The sequence below is a fragment of the Marmota monax genome, unplaced genomic scaffold (assembly GCF_021218885.2).
Source record: "Marmota monax isolate L192 unplaced genomic scaffold, Marmota_monax_Labrador192_F-V1.1 WCK01_AAM20220418_F8-fsc00142, whole genome shotgun sequence".
Lineage (NCBI taxonomy): Eukaryota > Metazoa > Chordata > Mammalia > Rodentia > Sciuridae > Marmota > Marmota monax.
The window spans coordinates 776,121-797,707 of record NW_026692025.1 but is presented as its reverse complement, the minus strand read 5'-3'; the positions used below and the strand labels follow the sequence as shown (position 1 = coordinate 797,707).

General features: G+C 36.6%; 3 protein-coding genes across 12 annotated transcripts in view; 1 reads left to right on the top strand and 2 right to left on the bottom strand.

The window, feature by feature from the left end:
- Positions 1 to 313: 313 nt before the first annotated feature.
- Positions 314 to 18,203, bottom strand: Cmc4 (C-X9-C motif containing 4). Of its 4 annotated transcripts, none has more exons than XM_046452385.2 (3): positions 18,071 to 18,203; positions 11,296 to 11,363; positions 314 to 675 (listed from the first exon to the last, which is right to left on the bottom strand). In XM_046452385.2, exons 2-3 carry the CDS (start codon positions 11,351 to 11,353, stop codon positions 533 to 535), a joined length of 201 nt encoding a protein of 66 aa, XP_046308341.1. In that variant the 5' UTR covers positions 11,354 to 11,363; positions 18,071 to 18,203; the 3' UTR covers positions 314 to 532. The 4 variants fall into 4 exon arrangements, with proteins under 4 accessions (XP_046308341.1, XP_046308324.1, XP_046308330.1 ...); XM_046452368.2 differs by lacking the exon at positions 18,071 to 18,203 and adding an exon at positions 17,816 to 17,954; XM_046452374.2 differs by lacking the exon at positions 18,071 to 18,203 and adding an exon at positions 12,490 to 12,624.
- On the bottom strand, positions 487 to 17,932 carry Mtcp1 (mature T cell proliferation 1). 3 transcript variants are annotated; one of them, XM_058582267.1, is made up of 8 exons: positions 17,816 to 17,932; positions 13,378 to 13,529; positions 13,074 to 13,244; positions 12,941 to 12,992; positions 12,388 to 12,854; positions 11,296 to 11,363; positions 10,883 to 10,977; positions 487 to 675 (listed from the first exon to the last, which is right to left on the bottom strand). In XM_058582267.1, exons 2-4 carry the CDS (start codon positions 13,480 to 13,482, stop codon positions 12,945 to 12,947), a joined length of 324 nt encoding a protein of 107 aa, XP_058438250.1. In that variant the 5' UTR covers positions 13,483 to 13,529; positions 17,816 to 17,932; the 3' UTR covers positions 487 to 675; positions 10,883 to 10,977; positions 11,296 to 11,363; positions 12,388 to 12,854; positions 12,941 to 12,944. The 3 variants fall into 3 exon arrangements, with proteins under 3 accessions (XP_058438250.1, XP_058438256.1, XP_046308308.1); XM_058582273.1 differs by lacking the exon at positions 12,388 to 12,854; XM_046452352.2 differs by lacking the exon at positions 17,816 to 17,932 and having other exon boundaries at positions 13,378 to 17,809.
- A 280-nt stretch (positions 18,204 to 18,483) lies between the features above and the next one.
- The window catches only part of Brcc3 (BRCA1/BRCA2-containing complex subunit 3), a 40,248-nt gene continuing 37,144 nt past the window's right edge, over positions 18,484 to 21,587 (top strand). The window contains exons 1-3 of one of the 5 annotated variants that reach the window (XM_058582222.1): positions 18,484 to 18,749; positions 19,376 to 19,392; positions 20,316 to 20,373. In XM_058582222.1, the coding sequence (XP_058438205.1) occupies positions 18,627 to 18,749; positions 19,376 to 19,392; positions 20,316 to 20,373 (198 nt within the window). In that variant the 5' untranslated portion in view covers positions 18,484 to 18,626. The remainder of the gene's footprint in view (positions 18,750 to 19,375; positions 19,393 to 20,315; positions 20,374 to 21,587) is intronic. The other 4 variants (XM_058582230.1, XM_058582237.1, XM_058582249.1 and 1 more) reach the window with 4 other exon arrangements.

The following is a 21,587-nucleotide window of genomic DNA, read 5'->3' as shown; positions in this document are numbered from 1 at the left end:
TTCATACCACTGAGTGAAAAAATATTAAGCACCTTCTTCTGACTAGGCACTGTGGTGGGGATGTAAAGGCAGAAAGAAATATTCCTACTGGCACCTAGAAGGACATTTTGTATTATTGGAAGTACAACAGGTATGGAGTTAGGTTAAAGGAAGTTTTGAGTTAATTCAGCACGTAATTTATGCTTGTTACCCTGGAGGCATGAATCTTCACCTCCTGTCTCATATGACTGGTGGTATGAATTCAAGTGCTAAAGAGAATTCATTAGTAACCTGTACTGAAGATCCTTAAAATACACTTAGTACCAAGCCAAAATTTTTCACTTAAACAGGTTTATTTTAGCAGCTCAATTTTATGACATTCTACACATGTCTTAATAAAATCATCTGTTCTGCATAGATGGCATATTCCACTAGCTCTTACAGTTGATTTTTCTTTTGCTATTTGCTGCTACCTGGCCTAAAGAAAGGAGGATAAATAAAATGTGCTTGGTAGAAACATGGAGCAGCATTTAATTAATTCTTCAGCAGAACTTTACTTTGCTGGAGACTTCAGTGTCTGGTTTTCTTCTTTTTCAAATCCTGAACAGACGAGAGATCTTCCCTTGGGATATCGAGCACAACACTTACGCAGTTCTTCGATAACAGCCTGACACTTTGATTCGATGTAGTTGTTGGCTGCAAAATAGACAGGGAGACCCCAGTCATGATCTCACATGGCTGAGAAGGTAAAAAGATCAGCACTTACTATCTCTTTTAACTATGGAACTGGAAGAAAAAAAGACATATCTAAGTCAATGAAATTCTTTTTGATTTAGATACCTGTCAATAGGTCAATTAGGGAAAAAAAGTATGATGTACAAAGTACTTGAAAACTTTTAGTACATCATTTCCTTTTACTAGTGAGTTAATAGATTATCTTTCTTCTAAGGCAGTGGTTATTATTAGTATTAGTAGTCACTGATCTCTTGGAAATTTGATAAATTAGAAAAATGTACAGGACCCACATATGTAAGCATGATTTTTAAAGGTTATAAATACACATAGAGAATATACAATAAAGACCTTATGGCCTCCATAGCCTAAAATATTATCTGCATGGCTCTTCACAGAACACATCTGCAGAGTCCCTAAGTAGGGAGAACTTGATGTAAAAGATTTTATGTCAGCTGCAGGTAATCTGAGAAGCTGCATGGAAGTTAACTATACCACTTACTAGTTATGTGACCCTGGACAAGTTACATAATTTCTGAGTCTATTTTTCCAGCTCAAAAAGGGCAGTCATAGTAGTGTCCATCTTGTGTGAAAGGATTAAATTTTTTACCATGTGTAAAGCCCTTCACATCTAGCAAGTGTATAGTCTTTTCTGCTTTCACTGTTTCATATTGCACCAAGAGTGTGGAACCAACTTTTTAACTTGGTTCTTGTTCTCCTATTGTCTTATTGTCCTTTTGAGTTACTACTTCAAATCATATAAGGATTTATTTAGGAGAAGAAATTATAAGCAAAAAAATTAAAAGCCCACATTTTTTCCTTTTTTATTAAAGTTGGAGAAAATAAAGAAAATTATGACTAAAATGATATTATTATGCTTTGTATACAATAAGAGACATGAAAAATTGTGCTCTATTTTTGTAATATGAAATGAATTGCATTTTGCTGCCATATAGCAAATTAGAATTAAAAAAATTAAAATGGTATTATGCATCAACATTTTAGAATAATCTAAAAGACTATAAAATAGTGCTTCCATCATAATATGAACCAAGATAAACGAAATAAGGGTTTTCTTTAGGTGGTGGGTATTTGGGGAATCCTTAACCATTTCTCCTTTACTTGTTTCTATAATTTCAAGAGCATCCATCTATTACTTTAATAATGGGAAAATTACCAAAAAGCCAATTTTCAGGTAGTTCTATAGCTTTTTTTTTAATTTGTTCTGGCAATAATCATTTGCTGATAAAAAATAAAATCCTCTAATATGAATTGAAGCTAAACAGGCAAATAACATCAAATATTCCTTAATAGAAATTCACTTTTCATACTGAGTGAATTGCTGAATCTGGCAGCCTGAATTCCAATTGTATTTTCAAACCACCTTATACCAAATTGGTTTAAATAAAAGAGTGGTCAGTTGCAGCTTCAGTGAAGCCTGGTTTACTCTTTTCTTTTGTCTTGCAGTGCTGGAGACCAAACTCAATGCCTTGTACATGCTAAGTAAACACCACTGAGCAATTCCCCCTGCCTTGAAGACTAGTTTTAAAATGAGTCAATTTACAAAGGACTTTGCTCCACATAAGAATTAGAACCAAAACATTAAAAATCAAAATGGTAAGAAATATTAAGCATCTCTATAATAACTTTGAACGAAAATGGTCTCAATTCTCCAATTAAGAGACAGGCTGGCAAAATGGGTTAAAAAATAAGACCCAATTATATATTGTTTGCAAAAGACTCACCTTGCAGGCAAAGACAGCCACTGTGAAAGTGAAAGGATGAAAATGGATATACTATGTGAATGGAGTCAAAACAAATTACTCTCATCTGACAAAACAAACTTCCAAGTCAAAATTAACCAGGAGAGAAAATATCATACTGCTAAAGGGAAGAATCCAACAGGAAGATATGATAGTATATATTTATGCCCCAAATGTTGGTGCACCTAATTATATAATGCAGACACTACTTTTGGTATAAAGACTTGGATAGATCCCAGTATGAAAATACTGGGTGATTTCAACACACCTCTCTCACCAACAAATAGATCATTTAAACCTAAAAAAAATACTATAAACCTAAATGAAATCTATAGAAAATTTCATCCAATAATACCTGAATACACTTTCTTCTCAGCTGCTCATGGAACCTTCTCCAAAATAGACCATATTTTAAGTCATAAAGCGAGTCTTGGCAAATATAAAAAAAAGATTGATATATTCCCTTGAATCTTATCAGATAATGGAATGAAATTAGAAATCAATACTAAGAAACTGTAGAAACTATATAAACACATGGATATTTAACAATAAACTTTTGAGTGACAGATGAAACCGGTGACATTTGAGGAGAAATTTTAAAATTCCTAGAATTGAATGAGAATAGACATAAAACAAACCAGAAACTGGAACACTATGAAGATGATTCTAAAAGGAAAATTTATAGCTATGAATGCCTCCCTAACAAAATCATAAAGATTCAAAATAAATAACCTAATGATGTACCTCAAAGGTCCCAGTGAAACAAGAACAAATCATTCCCAAATAAGTAGTAGGAAAGAAATAATTAAGAGCTGAAATTAATAGAGAATAAAAAGTAATACAAGGGATCAATGTAACAGATTTGGTTCTTTAAAAAGATAAACAAGATTGATAAGCCCTATGTAAACTACCCAAAAATAGAGAAGATCCAAATTAATAAAATTAAGAGATGAAAAAGGAGATGTCATCACAGAAAACTCTGAAATTTCAGAGACTACTTTAAAAACTTACATTTTAAATCAGAAAATCTAGAAGAAATGGATATGTTTCTAAACACATACAAGGTATCAAATCTGAACCAAAAAGATTGAAAATCCAAACAGACCTAATAAGTAATGAAATTAAACTAGCAATTAAAATCCTTCTAACAGCCAGGTTTGGTGACACATTGTAATCCTAGCAGCTTGGGAGGCTGAGGCAGGAGAATCCAAGTTCAAAGTCAACCTCAGTAACTTAGCGAGACCCTGTTTCAAAATGAAAAATAAAAAGGGGGCTGGGGATGTGGCTCAAGCGGTAGCACGCTCGCCTGGCATGCGTGTGGCCCAGGTTCGATCCTCAGCACCACATACAAACAAAGATGTTGTGTCCACCAAGAACTAAAAAATAAATATTAAAAAATTCTCTCTCTCTCTCTCTCTCTCTCTCAAAAAAAAAGGGGGGGCGGCTGGGGATGTGGCTCAGTTATGACTCAGTGGTTAAGAACTCCTGAGTTTAATCCCAAATACCAAAAAATAAAAAAAAAATCCTTCTAACAAAGAAAAGCTCAGGATCAGATGGATTCATAGCTGAATTCTATCAGACCTTTAAAGAAAAAAAAAAATAATGCCAGTGTTCCTGATAGTAGTCCATGAAGTCAGAAAAGGGGGACACCCCCAAATTCATTCCACGAAGCCAGCATCAACTTGATACCAAACCTTATAAACACGTCAAATAAAGAAAACCACAGGCCGATATCCATGATGATCATAGATATAAAAAATCTTAATAAGATGTTAGCATTTCATTAAAAACCACATTAAGAAGATTGTACACCATGATCAAATTATTTTTATACCAGGGATGCAAGGATATTTCAACATATGCAAATCAATAAATATAATTCATCACATAGATTTAAAGACCAAATCACATGATCATAATAACAGGAGCAGAAATAAGCCTTTGATGAAATCTAGCACACATTCATGTTAAAAGCACTGCAAAAAACTAGGGACAGGAGGAACTTACCATCGCACCATACAGGCTATATATGTCAAACTCAAAGCCAGCATCATAGGGAATGGGAGAAAACTGAATGCATTTCCTCTAAAATCAAGAACAAGACAAGAATATCCACTCTTACCACTTCTATTCAATATAGTCTTTTAAACTAGCCAGAGAAATTAGGCAAGAGAAGGGAATCAAAGAGATAAAGTAGGAAGAGAAGAAGTCAAATTATCACTGTTTGCAGATAGAATTCTATACATGAGACCCAAAAATACTTCAATAGAAGACTTGTGGAGCTGACAAACACTAGTCAGCTGATATTCATCAGCATTTATTGATTTTTGTATGTTGAAACATCCTTGCATCCTTAGAATAAAACCAATTTAGACAGGCGTGGTGGCATATGCCTATAATCCCAGTGGCTGGGCAGGCTGAGGCAAGAAGATCACGAATTCAAAAGCCAGCCCCAGCAACTTAACAAGGCCCTAAGCAACTTAGTGAGATCCTGTCTCTAAATATAAAAAGGGCTGGGGATGTGGCTCAGTGGTTAAACGTCCCTGGGTTCAGACCCTGGTACAAAATCAAATCAAACCAAACCAAACAACAACTTGATCATGATGTATACAATCTTCTTAATGTGTTATTGAATATGAAATGCTAATATTTTATTAAGGATTTTTATATCTATGTTCATCAGAAATATCAGTCTGTAGTTTAATTGATGTGTTTATATGGTTTTGGTATCATGGTGATGCTATCTTCATAGAATTAATTTGGGAGTCCCTACCCTTCTCTACTTTATGGAATAATTTGAGGAATACAAAATCCACTTTAAAAAAACCAATAGTTTTACTATACACCAATAATGAACTGCTGAGAAGGAAATCAGGAAAAAATTTCTTTCATGATACCCTGAACACCAACCAACCAACCAACCTATGGATAAATCTACCCAAGGAGGTGAAAAACCTCTACAATGAAAACTATAGAATATTGAAGACCTCGGAAGATGGAAAGACCTCCTGTATTCCTGGACAGGCAGAATTGAAGTTGTTAAAATGGCCATATCACCAAAAGCAATCTGTAGATTCAATGCAATCTCCATTAAAACACCAATGACACTCTTCACAGAACCAGAAAAAGCGGTCCTGAAATTCATATGGAAGAATAAAAGACCCAGAATAGCAAAGCAATTACGCGCCACACTACCTGATCTCAAATTATACTACAGAACTACAGTAACAAGAAACAGCATGATATTGGCAACAAGATAGACATAATGACCAATGGAATAGAAAAGAAGGCAGAAAACATATTCATACAGTCACCTGATCCTTGACAAAGGTGTTCAAAACATACATTGGAGAAAAGGCATCCTTTTTAACAAATAAAGCTGGGAAAACTGGTTATTCATATGTAGAAGAATAAAACTATTTCTCCGTATCTTACCCTACACAAAAATCATCTCAAAATGAATCAAAGACCTAGCAATTAGACCAGAAACACTGCAACTGCTAGAAAATAGGAGAAACACTCCATCATATAAGTGCAGGCAATGACTTCCTCAATAGGACTGCTAAAGCTCAGGAAATAAAACCAAGAATTAATAAATGGGATGGTGTCAAAGTTTCTGCACAGCAAGGAAAACAATTAAGAGTGTAAAGAGAGTGATGAAAGAGCAAAGAATTATAATGCATTATGCTGTCATATATAAATTAAAAAACATATAGTCATCTGAAATATATAACTTTAAACCAAAGAAATTTCACAGCATTTTTCAAAATAAATAAATAAATAAATGTAGGTATATAACTTCTGCCTCAGTATTTCCACAACAAAGAATATGTTCTAGATTTACAAATTCCTATGTTCAAGCAAGATACACTTATGATGTCATTCATTCCATAACTGTAATCTAAAAAATGAGGAAGGAAGCAAGCAAGCAAAAAGAAGGAGGGGATGAAGAAAGAAAGAAAAATGGAAAGAAAGGGAAATTACCTATTGATAAAAGATTGATTAGTTAAATAAATAACGCAATATGCAGCCAACTGGGAAAAAAGAGTGTGAAGAGAAAGTCTTTGGAATGGGAAAAAATCTTTGCCAGCTACTCTTCTCTAACACAGGATTTAGATCCAGAATATATAAAGAACTTGAAAGAATTATCACCAAAAAACAAACCAATCAATGAATTAAACAGACATTTCGCAAAAGAAAAAAATACAAATGGTCAACAAATAGGAAAAAATGTTCAACATCTTTAGAAATAAGGAAATTGCAAATCCAATCTACACTGAGATTTCATCTCACTTCCATTAAAATAGCATTCATTAAGAATATAAAAAAATACAAAAAGTAATAAATGCTGGTAAGGATGCAGGGTAAAAGGAATACTCATTTACTGTTGATGAGACTGTAAATTAGTACAACCACTATGGAAATCAGTAGGAGGTTCTTCAAAAGACTAGGAATGGAAGCACTACATGACCCAGCCATACCATTTTGAAAGAACTAAATTCAGCATATTATATCAATATGTATATATTGTGTTTGATTCTCAGCACCACATACAAATAAATAAAGGTCTGTCAACAATTTTTTAAAAAAAATTAAAAAGAAGAGTAAATTATGTCATTTGCTGGTAAATGGATGAAACTGGAACACATCGTGGTAAGTGAATAAGTCAAACTCAGAGAGTCAAGAGTAGATAATATGCAGAAGCTAGAGAGAAAACAGGAATAAAAAAGGGGATCTCATGAAAACAGAAGGGAGACCATTAGAAAAGAAAAAGGGGACCAGGATATCAAGGAAGGGATAGAAAGGGCAATTGTTAGGGAACAGAGTTGAATAAATTATGTTATATGCATGAGTGAACATCTCACAATGATCCCACTAATATATATAATTATAATGTACTAATAAAATGTTTTTTTAATGAAAGTAAAAAATTAAGAGTATTTTTGCGTTTTTAGATATATTAATCAAGGAGCATGCTTTAAAAAATAGTAAGAACACTAAAAAAAAAAAAAAATTGAGGAAGACCTTAGAAGAGGGAAAGATCTCCCATGCTCCTGGATAGGCAGAATTAATCTTGTCAAAATGGCCATACTACCAAAAGTGCTATATAGATTTAATGCAATTCCTATTAAAATGCCAACTATACTAAAATGACATTCTTCATAGAACTAGAAAAGAACAATCATGAAACATATATGGAAAAATAAGAGACCCAGAATAGCCAAAGCAATCCTTAGCAAGAAGAGTGAAGCAGGAGGCATCACAATATCAGACATTAAACTATACTACAGAGATATAGTAACAAAAATAGCATGGTATTGGCACAAAACAAACACGTAGACCAATGGTACAGAATAGAAGACACAAAGACAAACCCACATAAATACAGTTATCTCATACTAGACAAAGGCATCATAAACATTTATTGGTGAGAAGATGGCCTCTTCAACAAATGGTGCTAACAAAATGAAATTAAACCCTGATCTCTTACCCTGCATGAAACTCAACTCAAAGTGGATCAAAGATTTAGGCACTAGAACAGAGAACCTGTGTGAAATAGAAGAAAAAGTAGGCCCAAATCCTCACCATGTCAGCCCAAGTTCTGACTTCCTTAATAAGACTCCTAAAGCAAAAGAAGTAAAATCAAGAATCAATAAATGGGATGAATTCAAACTAAAAAAGATTGTTCTCAGCAAAAGAACAATAATATGAAGAGAGAGCCTACAGAATGGGAGAAAATCTTTACCACATACACCTCAGATACAGCACAAATCTCCAGGATATATAAAGAACTCAAAAAACTTAATACCAAAAAAAAAAAAAAATCAATAAATGGGCCAATGAACTGAACAGACACTTCAGAGAAGAAGATATACAATTGATCAACAAACATGTGAAAAAATGTTCAACATTTCTAGCAGTTAGAGAAATGCAAATCAAAACTACTCTAAGATTCCATCTCACAGGCTGCAGTTGTGGCTCAGTGGTAGAACGCTCGCCTAGCATGTGCAAGATACTGGGTTCAATCCTCAGCACCACTTAAAAATAAAATAATGGTATAAAAAAGGATAATGACTTAAACGTGCATGCAATTAAAAAAATAAGATTTCATCTCACTGTCAAAATGGCAGTTATCAAGAATACAAGCAACAATAAATGTTGACAAGGATGTGGTGGAAAAGGTACACTTATACATTGTTGGTGGGACTGCAAATTGGGGCAACCACTATGGAAAGCAGTATCAAGATTTCCTCAGAAAACTGGGAATGGAACCACCATTTGACCCAGCTATCCACTCCTCAGTTTATACCCAAAGGACTTAAAATCATCATACTAAAGTGATGCAGCCACATCAATGTTTATATCAGTTCAACTCACAATAGCTAAACTATGGAACCAACCTAGGTCTCCTTCAACAGATGAATGAATAAAGAAAATATGGTGTATATATATACACAATGGAATATTACTCAGCCTCAAAGAATAATGAAATTATGGCATTTGCCAGTAAATGGATAGAACTAGAGAATATCATGCTAAGCGAAATAAGCCAATCCCCCCAAACCAAAGGCTGAATGTTTTCTCTGATATGTGGATGCTAATTCACGATGGGGAGTGGCTAAGAAAGAATACAATTACTTTGGATTAGGTAGAAGGGAGTGAAGAGAGGGGAGGTGTTTAGGGGTAGGAAGGATAGTAGAATGAATCTGACATTATTACATTATATTACATATTATTACATTATGTCCTATGTACATAAGGACATGTGATTCTACATCACATACAACCAGAAGAATGAGAAATTATACTCCATTTATATATAATGTGTCAAAGTACATTCTACTAAAAAAAATAAGATTTCATCTCACTGTCAGAATGGCAGTTAGTTATACAAGCAATAAATGTTGCTTGTATAACTAATTAAAACAAATAAAAACAATACTTGTGGGGTGGGGTTGTGGCTCAGTGGTAGAGCACTCATGTAGCATGTGGGAGGCCCTGGGTTCAATCCTCAGCACCACATAAAAATAAAATAAAGGTACTGTGTCCAACTACAACTAAAAAATAAACATTTTTTAAAAACTGTTTGGAAGACTCCTTTCTAGGTCCTATTAGAAATACTATATAACTAGTAGCAAAAACAAATGTTTTAATGAGCTAAATGGTTATCTTTAGAAAAATAAAAATACTTTGTATGTAATTTATCAAATGTAAAATACTATACTAGATCTTATTTTAAATTAGAAACAGAACACTAGAATCACCACCCCTCTAGGAACAGTTTGGTAAAAGAATGAGATCTAGACCAAAACCTACCACATTTAAGCATGTAATCATCACCACTACATAATCATCACACTTTTTGTTTATTGGGGGTTTTTAGGGGTTCAAAAATTGGTTTATAACCTTTAATTGTGTAATCATTGCATGATATGATTCTGTTCATCACTATTATAAACAAAGCATCAATGTAAATATATATATGTGTGTTTGTGTATATATAAAGATATGTTGTAAAATTTACTCATATTATCCAGTATTATTTGAAAAGCAACATTTGATAAAATCTGGCAAATATTATGTATGCAAGATTTTTTTAAATATTTTTTTTGAAATTTATTTTTAGTTATAGATGGGCACAGTACATTTATTTATTTATTTATTTTTATATGGTGCTGAAGATTGAACCCAGTGCTTCACGCAAGCTAAGCAAGTGTTCTACTACTGAGCTACAGCCCCAGCCTCTATATGTAAGATTTTGATAAGAAAAAACTGGCTCTTGGGAGGGGCTAGGGTTGTGGCTCAGTGGGAGAGCGCTTGCCTAGCATGCACGAGGCACTAGGTTCAATCCTCAGCACCACATAAATGTAAAATAAAGATATTGTGTCCACCTAAAACTAAAAAATAAATATTTAAAAAAAGCAAAAACTGGCTCTTTAGAATAATAGACATGTGTTAATTGTAGGAACTACTTCCCAGGAATTTTTTATTCACAGTCATTTTTTGTCTAAGTTTTACTCAAATTCACTGTTTTTCTTTTAGCCTAAATTTTTCATTTTAATTATCTATTTGGCTTTTTTTTTTCAGTGCTGGGGACTGAACCCAAGGGTGCTCTACCACAGAGCTACATCCCTATCTCTTTTTTCTGTTTTTTGAGACAGAGTCTTGCTAAGTTGCTGACGCTGGCCTTGAACTCTCCATCCTCCTTCCTCAGCCTCCTGATCAATAGGATTGGAGATATGCACCACTGCGCCCAGCCATCTGTATGTATTCTTGTTGCCATGTGTTTAAAATTCCCTCAAAATTTATGTGGAAAAAACAAAATAAAAAGAACTTTGCTCAGCTCAGGAATTCTCAACTCTGGCTGTGCATTAAAATCATCTCATGCAGGACATGGTGGTGCATACCTGTAATCTCAGTGGCTCAGGAGGCTGAGGCAAGAGCATCACAGGTTCAAGTCAGCATCAGCAACTTGCAAGGCTCTCAGCAATTCAGCAAGACCCTATCTCAAAATAAAAAAATACAAAGGGCTGCGGATGTGCCTCAATAGTTAAGCACCTCTGGGTTTAATCCGTAAAACAACAACAAAAATCTGCTTAACTCTCCAGAATGATTCATGTTCAGACCCTAGCTCCAGGAATTCTGATTTAATTGTTCTAGGCAAGTCGTTAAAACTCTCCAGATGATTCTAATGTACAATTAGGATTGAGCTCCCCTAACTTAGAGCATATCACTTTTTATTTTTTGTATAAAAGAATAATTGGTCTCTTACAGTTTACAGATAAAGTCAAAAATATCTTAAAAGCATTTTACATACTACCTTGTAAACATTTCTGTATTGCACAGGCTTGTTTCTGGCACGGATCCTTTTGCGGCATATCCAGAAAACTAAAACAAGAAAAATGATTTTTATTTTGCTTTTTTACTCATAAATAAAGCTCCTTACATGGAATTTTCTTCAGAGACAATTAAAAATTACACTATAAATACTCTTCCCGTGTAGGATGAACCAACTGTATTTTTATAATATCCAGTTCTTTAAGGTTAGAAGAAATAAATAGCTTTACATGGGAAAAAAAATCCTTAAATTCAATGTACTCGTCCTGCATATTATAAACAAATGTTGGGCCAGAGGAACTGATGCTGCAGGTCAATGGGCCTAGACAGCTGCCCATTTGTATCATTCAGAGAGGAAACCCTTAATAAATGATTAAATTTCCTCAGCCTTTTTCCTCACTACTCATGTGTAAAATGAGATCATACCTACCTCAAAGGATTGATGGAAGAACTAAATGTGATAAAGATATAAAGTGTATAGAATAGTGTCTAGAAGGCAGTAAGTAAAGATTCAAAACATGGTGATTATTATTACCAAGACTCTTTTTTTTTTTTTTGAGACAGGGTCTTGCTATATTGCTGAGGTTGGTCTGGAACTCCTGAATTCAACCTGCCCTCAACCTGCCCAGGAGCTATGATTATAGGCGCATGCCACTGCACCCAGCCCAATGCTTTAAAAAAAACATTTTAATGTATATAAACTGTTATAATTACTTTGACTCAGGAAATTCTTTATAGGTGGTAAGTCCTTTCCTAGAAATCAGCAATGTTTGTCTACTATGTCCTGAGAAAGGTGCTTATTGATTAAGCAGCTAAAATGAGTTTGTGGAGCTCTTATGGAAACCAGCCTATTTAAAATATGTAACCAAAGAAGGAATTTTAGTGCCTACAATCTTGATGTGCAACTTCTAATAATTGGAAGACACAATTTCAGAAAGAAAAAAGGCCTAGAAGCCTTTGTAGCTAATTTCATCAATGCAAATAATTTTTTTTCAGAATCCCCTAAGTTCTCAATAGATACAAATTAGGTCAGTACTGGGATGGGAAACACCAGAGCAAAACCTAGGATATTTACAGGATGGGAGAAGGAAAGGCAGGTGAATGTGCTGCAGGGCAAATAAGCGACAAATAGATGTTGATGCTGCTAGGAGCTGCTCTCTTCTCTCTAAATCAGTACCAAGTCCTTGGTGATCAGGGCATCTGTTCTGTAGCACGTGCTGATTTTTGTGGGATTCATCAGATCCCAGTTCCAGCCGATGATGTCCATTAAAGGTTCTATGGCAATTTCCAAAGGAGTCAATTTCAAGTTATGTATCCTTACTAAATGCTTTTGTTGACTCATTTTGTGCCTGTATAACCCTCTCTTTGCAGTGTCACTTGCAGTATTCTTCATAACCCTTCCTAAACTTCTGTGTTCTTGATGAGTTTTTCAACCCATGCCCTCCCCCCTGGGCCCAAGGGTGGGTGCACTGCAGTGGTGGATGAAGTGATTGCCATATACTGAACAGAATAGAGGAGCATATCTTCCTAGAATCCCAGCACCTGGAAAAAAAAATCATTAAAATCACCACAACAGAATAGAGTGAAAACAAAGAAGGGGAGGAAGGTGGAGAAATAGAAATACATACCGGGTTAATCATCAGGCAAAAGCTTAAGCAACAGCTCCTGTACTCCCCTGACCTGTCAGGAAAAGAAAAGTTTATAGAGTACTCTGTTATGAGAGTTCTAATACAATGAGAAATGACTAAGCAATATGTGTACCATTAAATGATGCTGTATCTGCCACAAGCGAGAGTTGTTATCCATGTAGCGCTCCTCTGGGTAGAGTTGCCACATGAGAGGTAGCTGGGAGGTTAGAAGATGACTTGGCCTAGCTGCATTACCTAAGGGAACCTGAATTTGCTGGACTCGTGCCCTTAGGAAACTTGTCTCCTAATGGAAGAGAATGATTAAAAAAAAAAACACACACACACACACACACACAAATATTTCAGAATATTGAGACTGGTTAGAAACCAAGTTACTTGAAAGCAAAATCAAAGAAATAAGCAAAATGAAAAGTTACCTCTTCCACAACGGCCACCCATGTGCGCTGGTATTCGTCGCGGTAGATACCCTCTTGGTGAACCCAGAGGTGATCGGGTGGAGCCCCCACATCCTCTCCTGCCATTCTGGGCTTTGGGTTCCAATTCTAGCCCTGCTTTTCTCCACCTAAGCCTGTAGCACCCGTGCACAGGACACAGGTGTGACTTTTGGGGTTTGAATAACTCACCAGTGAGTAAGGTGCCCTGTGACTAGGAACCATCAATCAGAACCAAACCCCATAGATGTCTATTTGCACAGCCTAAATAGAACTAAGGACATCTGAAACTTTCTGCAAGACTAAAAGTGACACTGAGGAAACATTCAGGCAAAGCCTCAGGTAATGCTAACTGTTGACTGCAAAGCACTCAAGAATTCGAAGTGAGTTTCGTGGAAACCTAGGATAAGCAGTACAGGAGGCTAGGTACTGGTCTCATATTCTTTGCATTCACAAAGAAATGTCTGACAAAATGTAAGCAATAGAGAATGCACAGGAGAGTGCCTAAGGATGCAGTATTTTGGCAGGAAGTCAGTAACATGGACATATGCATGCCATATTCCTTAGGTAAAAGCCACTTCCAAGCAGTTTCCATTTTAATAAATGTAAGATTCTGAACCACATGCATGGATTTCTAAACTGGAATTTAAAATTTAAGGACAAAGGACCTATTTATCAGATCACTAGAAAAGGTTACTTATATGGGGATTTCTAGATGATTTCCATGTTTGAAAAAATATTTAGGGTAGCTTCATGGAGTTTCTGAGCTGCAAGAGACTTTAGGGATCATGGTGATGTAGAGCTGAGTGAGAACAAATCATAGTTATCCATCTAGATCTTTGTTTCATTTTAATAATGCTGCAAGATGTTACAAGAGTCCATTTTTTTCCCATTGAGGCATAGGTTTAAATTTTTATCTCCCAAGCCAGAAAAGCCCCTCTACCCTTTGAGAGATCTAAAGGAAGCACAATTCCCAAAATATTTGGGTGGCAGGACAAGCTCTTTGCATAACAATCCTCTGCCCAGGCTGGGATCTCATTTTAGGAACTTACAATAATTTGAGATGCATTTTGCACGAATGAATCTTTTTGTCCTAACTCAGCATTGTGGCATAGTTTCAAAGGTAAAGGTCTACCTTTTTCAGAGAAGATAGGGCAATGGGGAATCTGTTCCACTAAACAAAGACCTCCTATTCACATTAGGTGGCCATTAGGTGGGAAAGAAAATGTAGCATAGCTTGGGAGGTTGTTAGAGCCTTCAGAGTGAGATTGTCTAGAGCAAACCAGATGTCAGAACTCATATGATGCAGGAACAGGAAAAAGTCAGAAATAAGAATTAAACTAAACCAAGCCCTCTTTTACAAGGATAACAATCTGAGTCTGATTTTTTCCTTAATAATGTTAAGTTTTCCTTTCCTAAAAAGGAAAATAGAAAAATACTTTTATACAGGTAAGGAATGGTTTGACTTTTGTGAATAATTTGAGAGCATCACAGTTGTTTCACCCACCATACCCTGAGTAGATCTGATTCTGAGCCTGGCGTATGCTGCTGTTTTCACATGAATGTGCTTCCTCATTTCAAACTCATTAAAGATGAAACTCTTTCACCTTAACCAAATCCTGACAATAGTTCTCCTGATCCTGTACACTCAAAACTTACAAATTATCTTGGATTTCTTCTTCCTTCTTCTTCTTCTTCTTCAATTCTTATATCCTATCTGTCACCTATTCCAGCAAGCACCACCACTACCACTGTATTCAAAATAAACTTTCCCCCAAATACCATGTTCATTTCAAGCTTTATACTTTTCATCTTCCTTCCGACTTGTCTAAAATACATAAGTCTCTATATTTTAAAGCCATTTTTTCCATATACCAGATAACAATCATTCTGCTTCTCTTCCCCAGAGCTTTGGAAAGAAAAGTCACAAACAATATCCAGTATATGCTATTATCAAAATAAAAAGTTAAAACCTTGATTTTGAGCACCAAAAACAAAAACAAAAAAAAAAAAAAAAAAAAAACCATAATTGTTGCCAATATATTTTTTTTAAACTAGAAGCCAAGTGTTAAGGGTTTCAGGACCATATCAACTTCATAGATCCTATCACAACAACACATTAATGTTTAAATTTCTTTTGAATGAAAACAAATTTATATTGGATATACTATATTAAAGTAAAATAATTACAGTGGCAGAGAGGGTAAACAAATTGGAGATGATGTTTTGAGTTACTATGAATCAGTACAAAGGGTTCTTATGAGTTACTACAAAATATTCTCAGAAGAAAGGCAATGTGCTGTGTTGCCTTGACCCAGAGGTTAACATGCTGGGCACTAGGCAAGATAAGCCTGGAAACAAACCTCAGAACATTACCCTGAACTTGGGCTTGCTACGAATCAGAAAGCATGGTGACTCAGAGAAAGACAACAGCAGTGATCAAGGGACAGAGAAGCCACCATAACCAGGAATGAACAACATTCTCAGTAGAGAAATGCAAAGGCTGAGCAAGAGGAATCAGATCAAAGCCTATAAAAATGACAAGCTGTATGAATGGAACACCATTTCCTTAAACATGATTCTTAGAACACTTGTTCTCAACATTTTCCTTAGTCAAATAATTTTGGGAATATTGGAGAGTGATACTACCACAGCAAAAGCTCCAGCAAGTTATGCAGTAAAAAAAAAAAAAACAAAAAAAAACAAACAACAACAACAAAAAAAAACTATGCTGTTTAATGTTTCCCAAATTTATTTGACTAGTGATTTTGGGGTTTTTGCATAGATCCTTGTTCACAAAATTTAGGACTCCTTGAACCAAAATGGTTAAAACTTCAAGATAAACTTAGGTACAAGGTACAAAACAATACAGAGAATATAAACCTTTGCAATTCAATTCAAGCAATATAACCATCTGCAAATAAAAAAGTATTTTAAAATGTTTAGATATATTTATAGCTATGTTATCCACTAAAACAGATTTTCCCCAAGGAGGTTACATTGACACCAGAGACCATATTAGCCTAGACAGATTATTTTTAGGCATTTTGTAAATTAGGTTCTAAATGGATAATATATAATCTAGAAGAGCTTCCTTAGGTAGTGATCTAAGTAAAACCATCACTTTTTTTCCTTTAGAGAATAACTGTTTTGTGCCTTTTATGAAAAATATAATTTGTTTAAATTTTCAGATGTTTGAACAGTTTTTAAACATTAATCAGTTGAATATGCATATTTTATTTGAAGTCTTTTAATAAACTCATCTAATAACATTGGGTGAAATTATCAACAAACCCTCAAATCAGCCTGACCTGTGTATGATCTGTGATTCTGTAAGTCATAAACTTTGTGACTGTGGACAAGTTAACTTCTCTCCATCTCAATTTCCTGAGGTGTAGGATGAAAATTATGTCTAGCACATAATAAATTTGCTATAAATGTTAATAGTTTTTTTGCACTCCATTAAAAGTTTGGAGGTGTAAAAGGTAGGCATAAGAATTATAAAAGTTAGTTAATGTCATTCTGTTATGAGATTGACGCCCACAACAAAAAGACATGTTTTTCTCTTTGAAGATGCCTAAATAAACTTTATAAATTCAAAATATCCCATTTGAACAAACAATAACGAGAAGAATAGCTGTTGCTGTCCCATCAGGACAGGGTGCACTAGCCATATACAGTAACTGAAAATAATATATAACATAAAATGAAAACTTAAGAGAAAATGTTGATAGTTCCAATGTAATCGTACAGTTGGAAAATTTTCCAACCTTCAGTATTATCAAAATTTATCACGGAAAGCTGTGCCATGTGATCTTTAAGCATTAGGTAAAAATGGAGGTTGCTGGCATGTACATTACAGCTAGTTCACTGATTTGGAGCCCTATTTGTTGGGAAACTTGGGTTGGAACTGACTTGGGAGAAAAGAGCATAGCATCAACACCTCTTCAAGTAGCAGCTTGGGAATGTTCCCTTTCCAGTACTGCCATATCTGCCTGTCTACAGAAATACACAGGAAATAGAAAATCAAATCAGAAACATAAACGCGGATGGACTGTGGAGGCAACATGGCATGTAATTTTCTTTTATATAGAATCGTTCCTAAAATCCTCGTATAAACTTGTGACTTGGAAGATCTGTACTTTTAACCCTGGCACGATGACATACCGCAAAATAAAATTACTTTCATAATGTAATTTTACAATGTCTGGTACCATTGAGACAAGATCTGAGGAAACTTGTTTTCTGGATATCTGATGTGATATATCCGAACGTGAATACAACCTGAAGTCCCCTAATTCCTCTTCCCCGTATCAAACAAATAGATACCTAAAAGCCTTTGTAAAAAGTAGCAGCAGCCAAGCTCAAGAGTGATACTTTTTTCAGATACAGTATAGCACTGTTTCTGCAAAAGGTTACTCACATGAATATAACGTTTCTTGGGCTAATTTCTCCGCCACGAGAACAGCTAGGCTAAAACTTCCAGGTCTCCCACCCCGGGCCACTCGAACCAAGATCGTGACGTGAGCCCGGGAAAAGCCGAGGGGCAACCCCAACCGAGGTCACTAAAACTGAAGTTGCAAGGCGCTGGCCGGCAACCGGAAGTAGTCCAGGGAGAGTTGTACGAGATTCATGGGCTGTGACTTGGAAATAAAACAAAATAAAACAAAACCTTAACTGTTTTAGGACCGACTTTCAAAAGAGCGTCCCTCTGGCTCAAGAGGCCGGCGTTCGCGGAGATGTCGCCTCAAAGGGCTGTCCCCAAAGCGTGTAGGCCGCGCACCGCGCTCCTCAGCGGGCGGGCAAAATGGGCGCCGGCGCTCAAGAAGCGCCTGCCCAGGCGCCCGGGCGCCGCTCACAGACCACTCCGCCTGAGGATGGAGAGCGCCGCCTCCCTGCCGCCCCCGCCGCGGGCCGGATACCGCGACCTCCGCCAGCCACCGCCCTTAGCCCCAATGGCCACGCCTGCCCCAACCGGCGCGGGCGTTTCCCAGGTGCTGCTGGGCAGGCCCCGCCTCCGCCCCAAGCTCCGTCCCCAGGCAACCACCAGCAGTCCCGCTCCCACAGCCCCCCCGCCCCCACGCGCCCCCAAGCTCCGCCCCCGCGGAACCCGAGCGCGGAAGGCCAGGCCTGGGAGGAGCTCAGAGCGCCGGTTGCTGGAGAAGCTGAGCTGGAGCACCCGGTTGGTCAGGCCAGAGTGGGCCCGAGGCGGACGTGAACAGGGTCGGATCAAGATGGCGGTGCAGGTGGTACAGGCGGTGCAGGCGGTTCATCTCGAGTCTGATGCTTTCCTAGTTTGTCTCAACCACGCTCTGAGCACAGAAAAGGAGGAGGTGATGGGACTGTGTATAGGGGAGGTGAGTAGGTCATTCTGCGTAGCTGGAACCCTGCTAGCAGTCCCCAGTAGTCCCTGAGGCGACTGGTAGGCCACAGGAACCTATGACTTAGATCTTTGGACATTTTTTAGGTGGCTCAATCGCGGTGGCCTTTTCTTCTTGTCGCATGACACTTGCTCATCCTCCTGCAAGCCCTCAGCGATTTGCATAAACCCACGGGGTTGGGGACTTGCTTCAGAGATGATCACCCATTGCCCAAAATTGCAAGTCAGACCAGAAATACATTTGAGTGGGATGAAGGCTACAAAGTATATGAAGCAGACCTGCAGACCAGGGTTAGAGCCCCTTGCTTTGCCACCAGCCTTCCTTCTAGAGAAGTGGAGGTACCGAGAAAGCGAGAAAGCTGTTTAAAGCGTCGCAAAGATCCTAAGAAAGAAGAAACCCTTTCAGAGACTCGAAAGTTTTCTTTGTGTTGCAGAGGAGAGAAAGTGGATGAGGAAATACAATTCAGCTGTTTATTCTATAAATTCTCCAGTCTTTCTTGTTGATATGTATGAACTCATGACCTAATTTTCATATAATCTGCATCCCTGTAATCAAATAAGCATAATGTGATCAATAATATTTTCTGCTCTTTTCCACTCTAGTTGAATGATGACACAAGGTAAGACCTTTTGTTTACTCATATTTTATTATCTCTAAGGCATTCTTAAATAAAAATTATGACAGGTTTGGCAGTATTGTATATTGATTGGATCTTAAATTACCTTTATGAGTCTGGAACTCTATCAGTGATACACTTTGAGTTCCACCCCAACTCTGAAGGTTCATTTCCACCTTATTTCTTACTAGAAGGATTTTCAGTTGAGATGTATATGCCCTTATGTGAAAGACATAGTGGAGGAACCAAAATCATAAGTGAATGTATGAAAGCACTCATAAATAGAATCTTATTAACTGCAATAAAGGCAACATATTAACAACACTACCAGTGTATTTACATTTGGTACTATTATTTTTCATTTTCTTGCTTGATGTGTTTTCATTTGCTATTTTCCCTGCAATGCCAGTAACACGCCAGTATTTTTCTTTTTATCTGATATTTTATGCGTTTAGGGCTTTCCCCCTGTTAATCCAAATTCCTCTCTGTGTAAATGGTCAGTGGCCTTCTCCTTGGTGGCCCCTACAGTGATCCCAAAGATCTATAATAGCTTGAATGCTATTATAGCTTTTCAAAGTATAGTTTAATGTATTTCTCAAGCCCACCTCATATCTCATATATATATATATATATATATATATATATGTAATCTTAGTTATTGATAGACCTTTGTTTTTATTTATTTATTTATATGCAGTGCTGAGGATCAACCCAGTGCCTCACATATGCTAAGCTAGCACTCTACCACTGAGCCACAACCCCAGCCCACCTCTTTAATAGTTAGAAATCTTCAGCTCAGTTCACTTTCCCTCCTCTTTTGTTTCTACTAAGTTCGCATTGCAAAAACTGTTAATCCTGTTATTTTGCTTTAACTTCCATTTTCTATTCCAAACCTTAGTTTCTTTTTTTCCCTAATTTATCCCCAGTAGGAGTGACTCCAAATTTGCATATACCGGAACTGAAATGCGCACAGTTGCTGAAAAGGTATTGTGCTAGAATACTGCATGACAGAAAGTTGTAGCTGGGGAGGGATATCTCTATTCTCTATTCTGATGACCTCAGGAGAATATTAATAAATTTTATAGCTGCGTAGGATGTTCTTTCTAATGAAATCAGACAAAGAATTCACTCATTGAAAATGGAATGTAATTCATTGTTCTTTGAGGCAATTTATAATACTTGATCAGAATGAATAATCACTATCATACCACCCTTTTCCACTCCTCCTTGCCATTACTGCCTTCATTATGGCCCTTTCTTTAAGATTTTGACATCTAGTTCACATTGTTTGTTATCTCTTTATCCCGTGTCTCAATATCTGCTCATGCAATCCCTCTGTTCTCAAATACAGACCATCCATAGTGTCATAGTTATTAGTCCACTTTGGCTTTTCTCCTGTCTTCACTCCCACCCCACCTTTTTGCCATGCTCTAGCCTAATCATGGTATAATGTTAATTCCCCCAATATATCACACACCAATTCTTTTGTAAAAATATAATTAAAATGAATCACTTCCTCCTAGCTATTAGGTAAAAACCCCACTTACTTCTTATTCTTATATACAAACTTCTCAACTCTAAGCATTAGCCTCCTTTCTTCTTCTATGAAGAAAAAAAAACCCTCTTCCTATTCAGAGCTGCAACTTACTCATAGACTTTTCTGGATCATCAGTCTTTTCATGTCACCTGGCTCTTTTCCCTTAGGATACAAATACTCATGTTTAAGTTACTCTCATTTTCAGAAAGGAAAAAAAAAAAAAAAAACAAAAACCCTACTCGGTCCTATATCTTGCTATAGAAACTATTCTACATACTTCCTTTAATAGCTAGACTTCTTTCTTCTTTTTTATGGGTGTGTTACTGGGGATTGAACCCAGGGGCAATGAACCACTGAGCCACATCCCCAGCCCTTTTTATTTTTTATTCTGTGACAGGATCTCACTAAGTTGCTTAGGACCTCACCAAGTTGCTGAGGCTGGCTTTGATTCTGAGCTGCTGGAATTATAGGCATGCACCTGGCAATAGTTAGAGGTCTTAAAAGAATGGTCTAATATAATTTCTTCACCTTCCCCAGTCAAACCCACTGCAGACTGGTGTCCAATTCTACCTCTCCAGCTATCTCCTCGTTGCTGCATCCAACAGATTATTTCTTGATACTTCTCTTTCTCCCTGAAACTCTGAACTCTCCTGGGTTACTG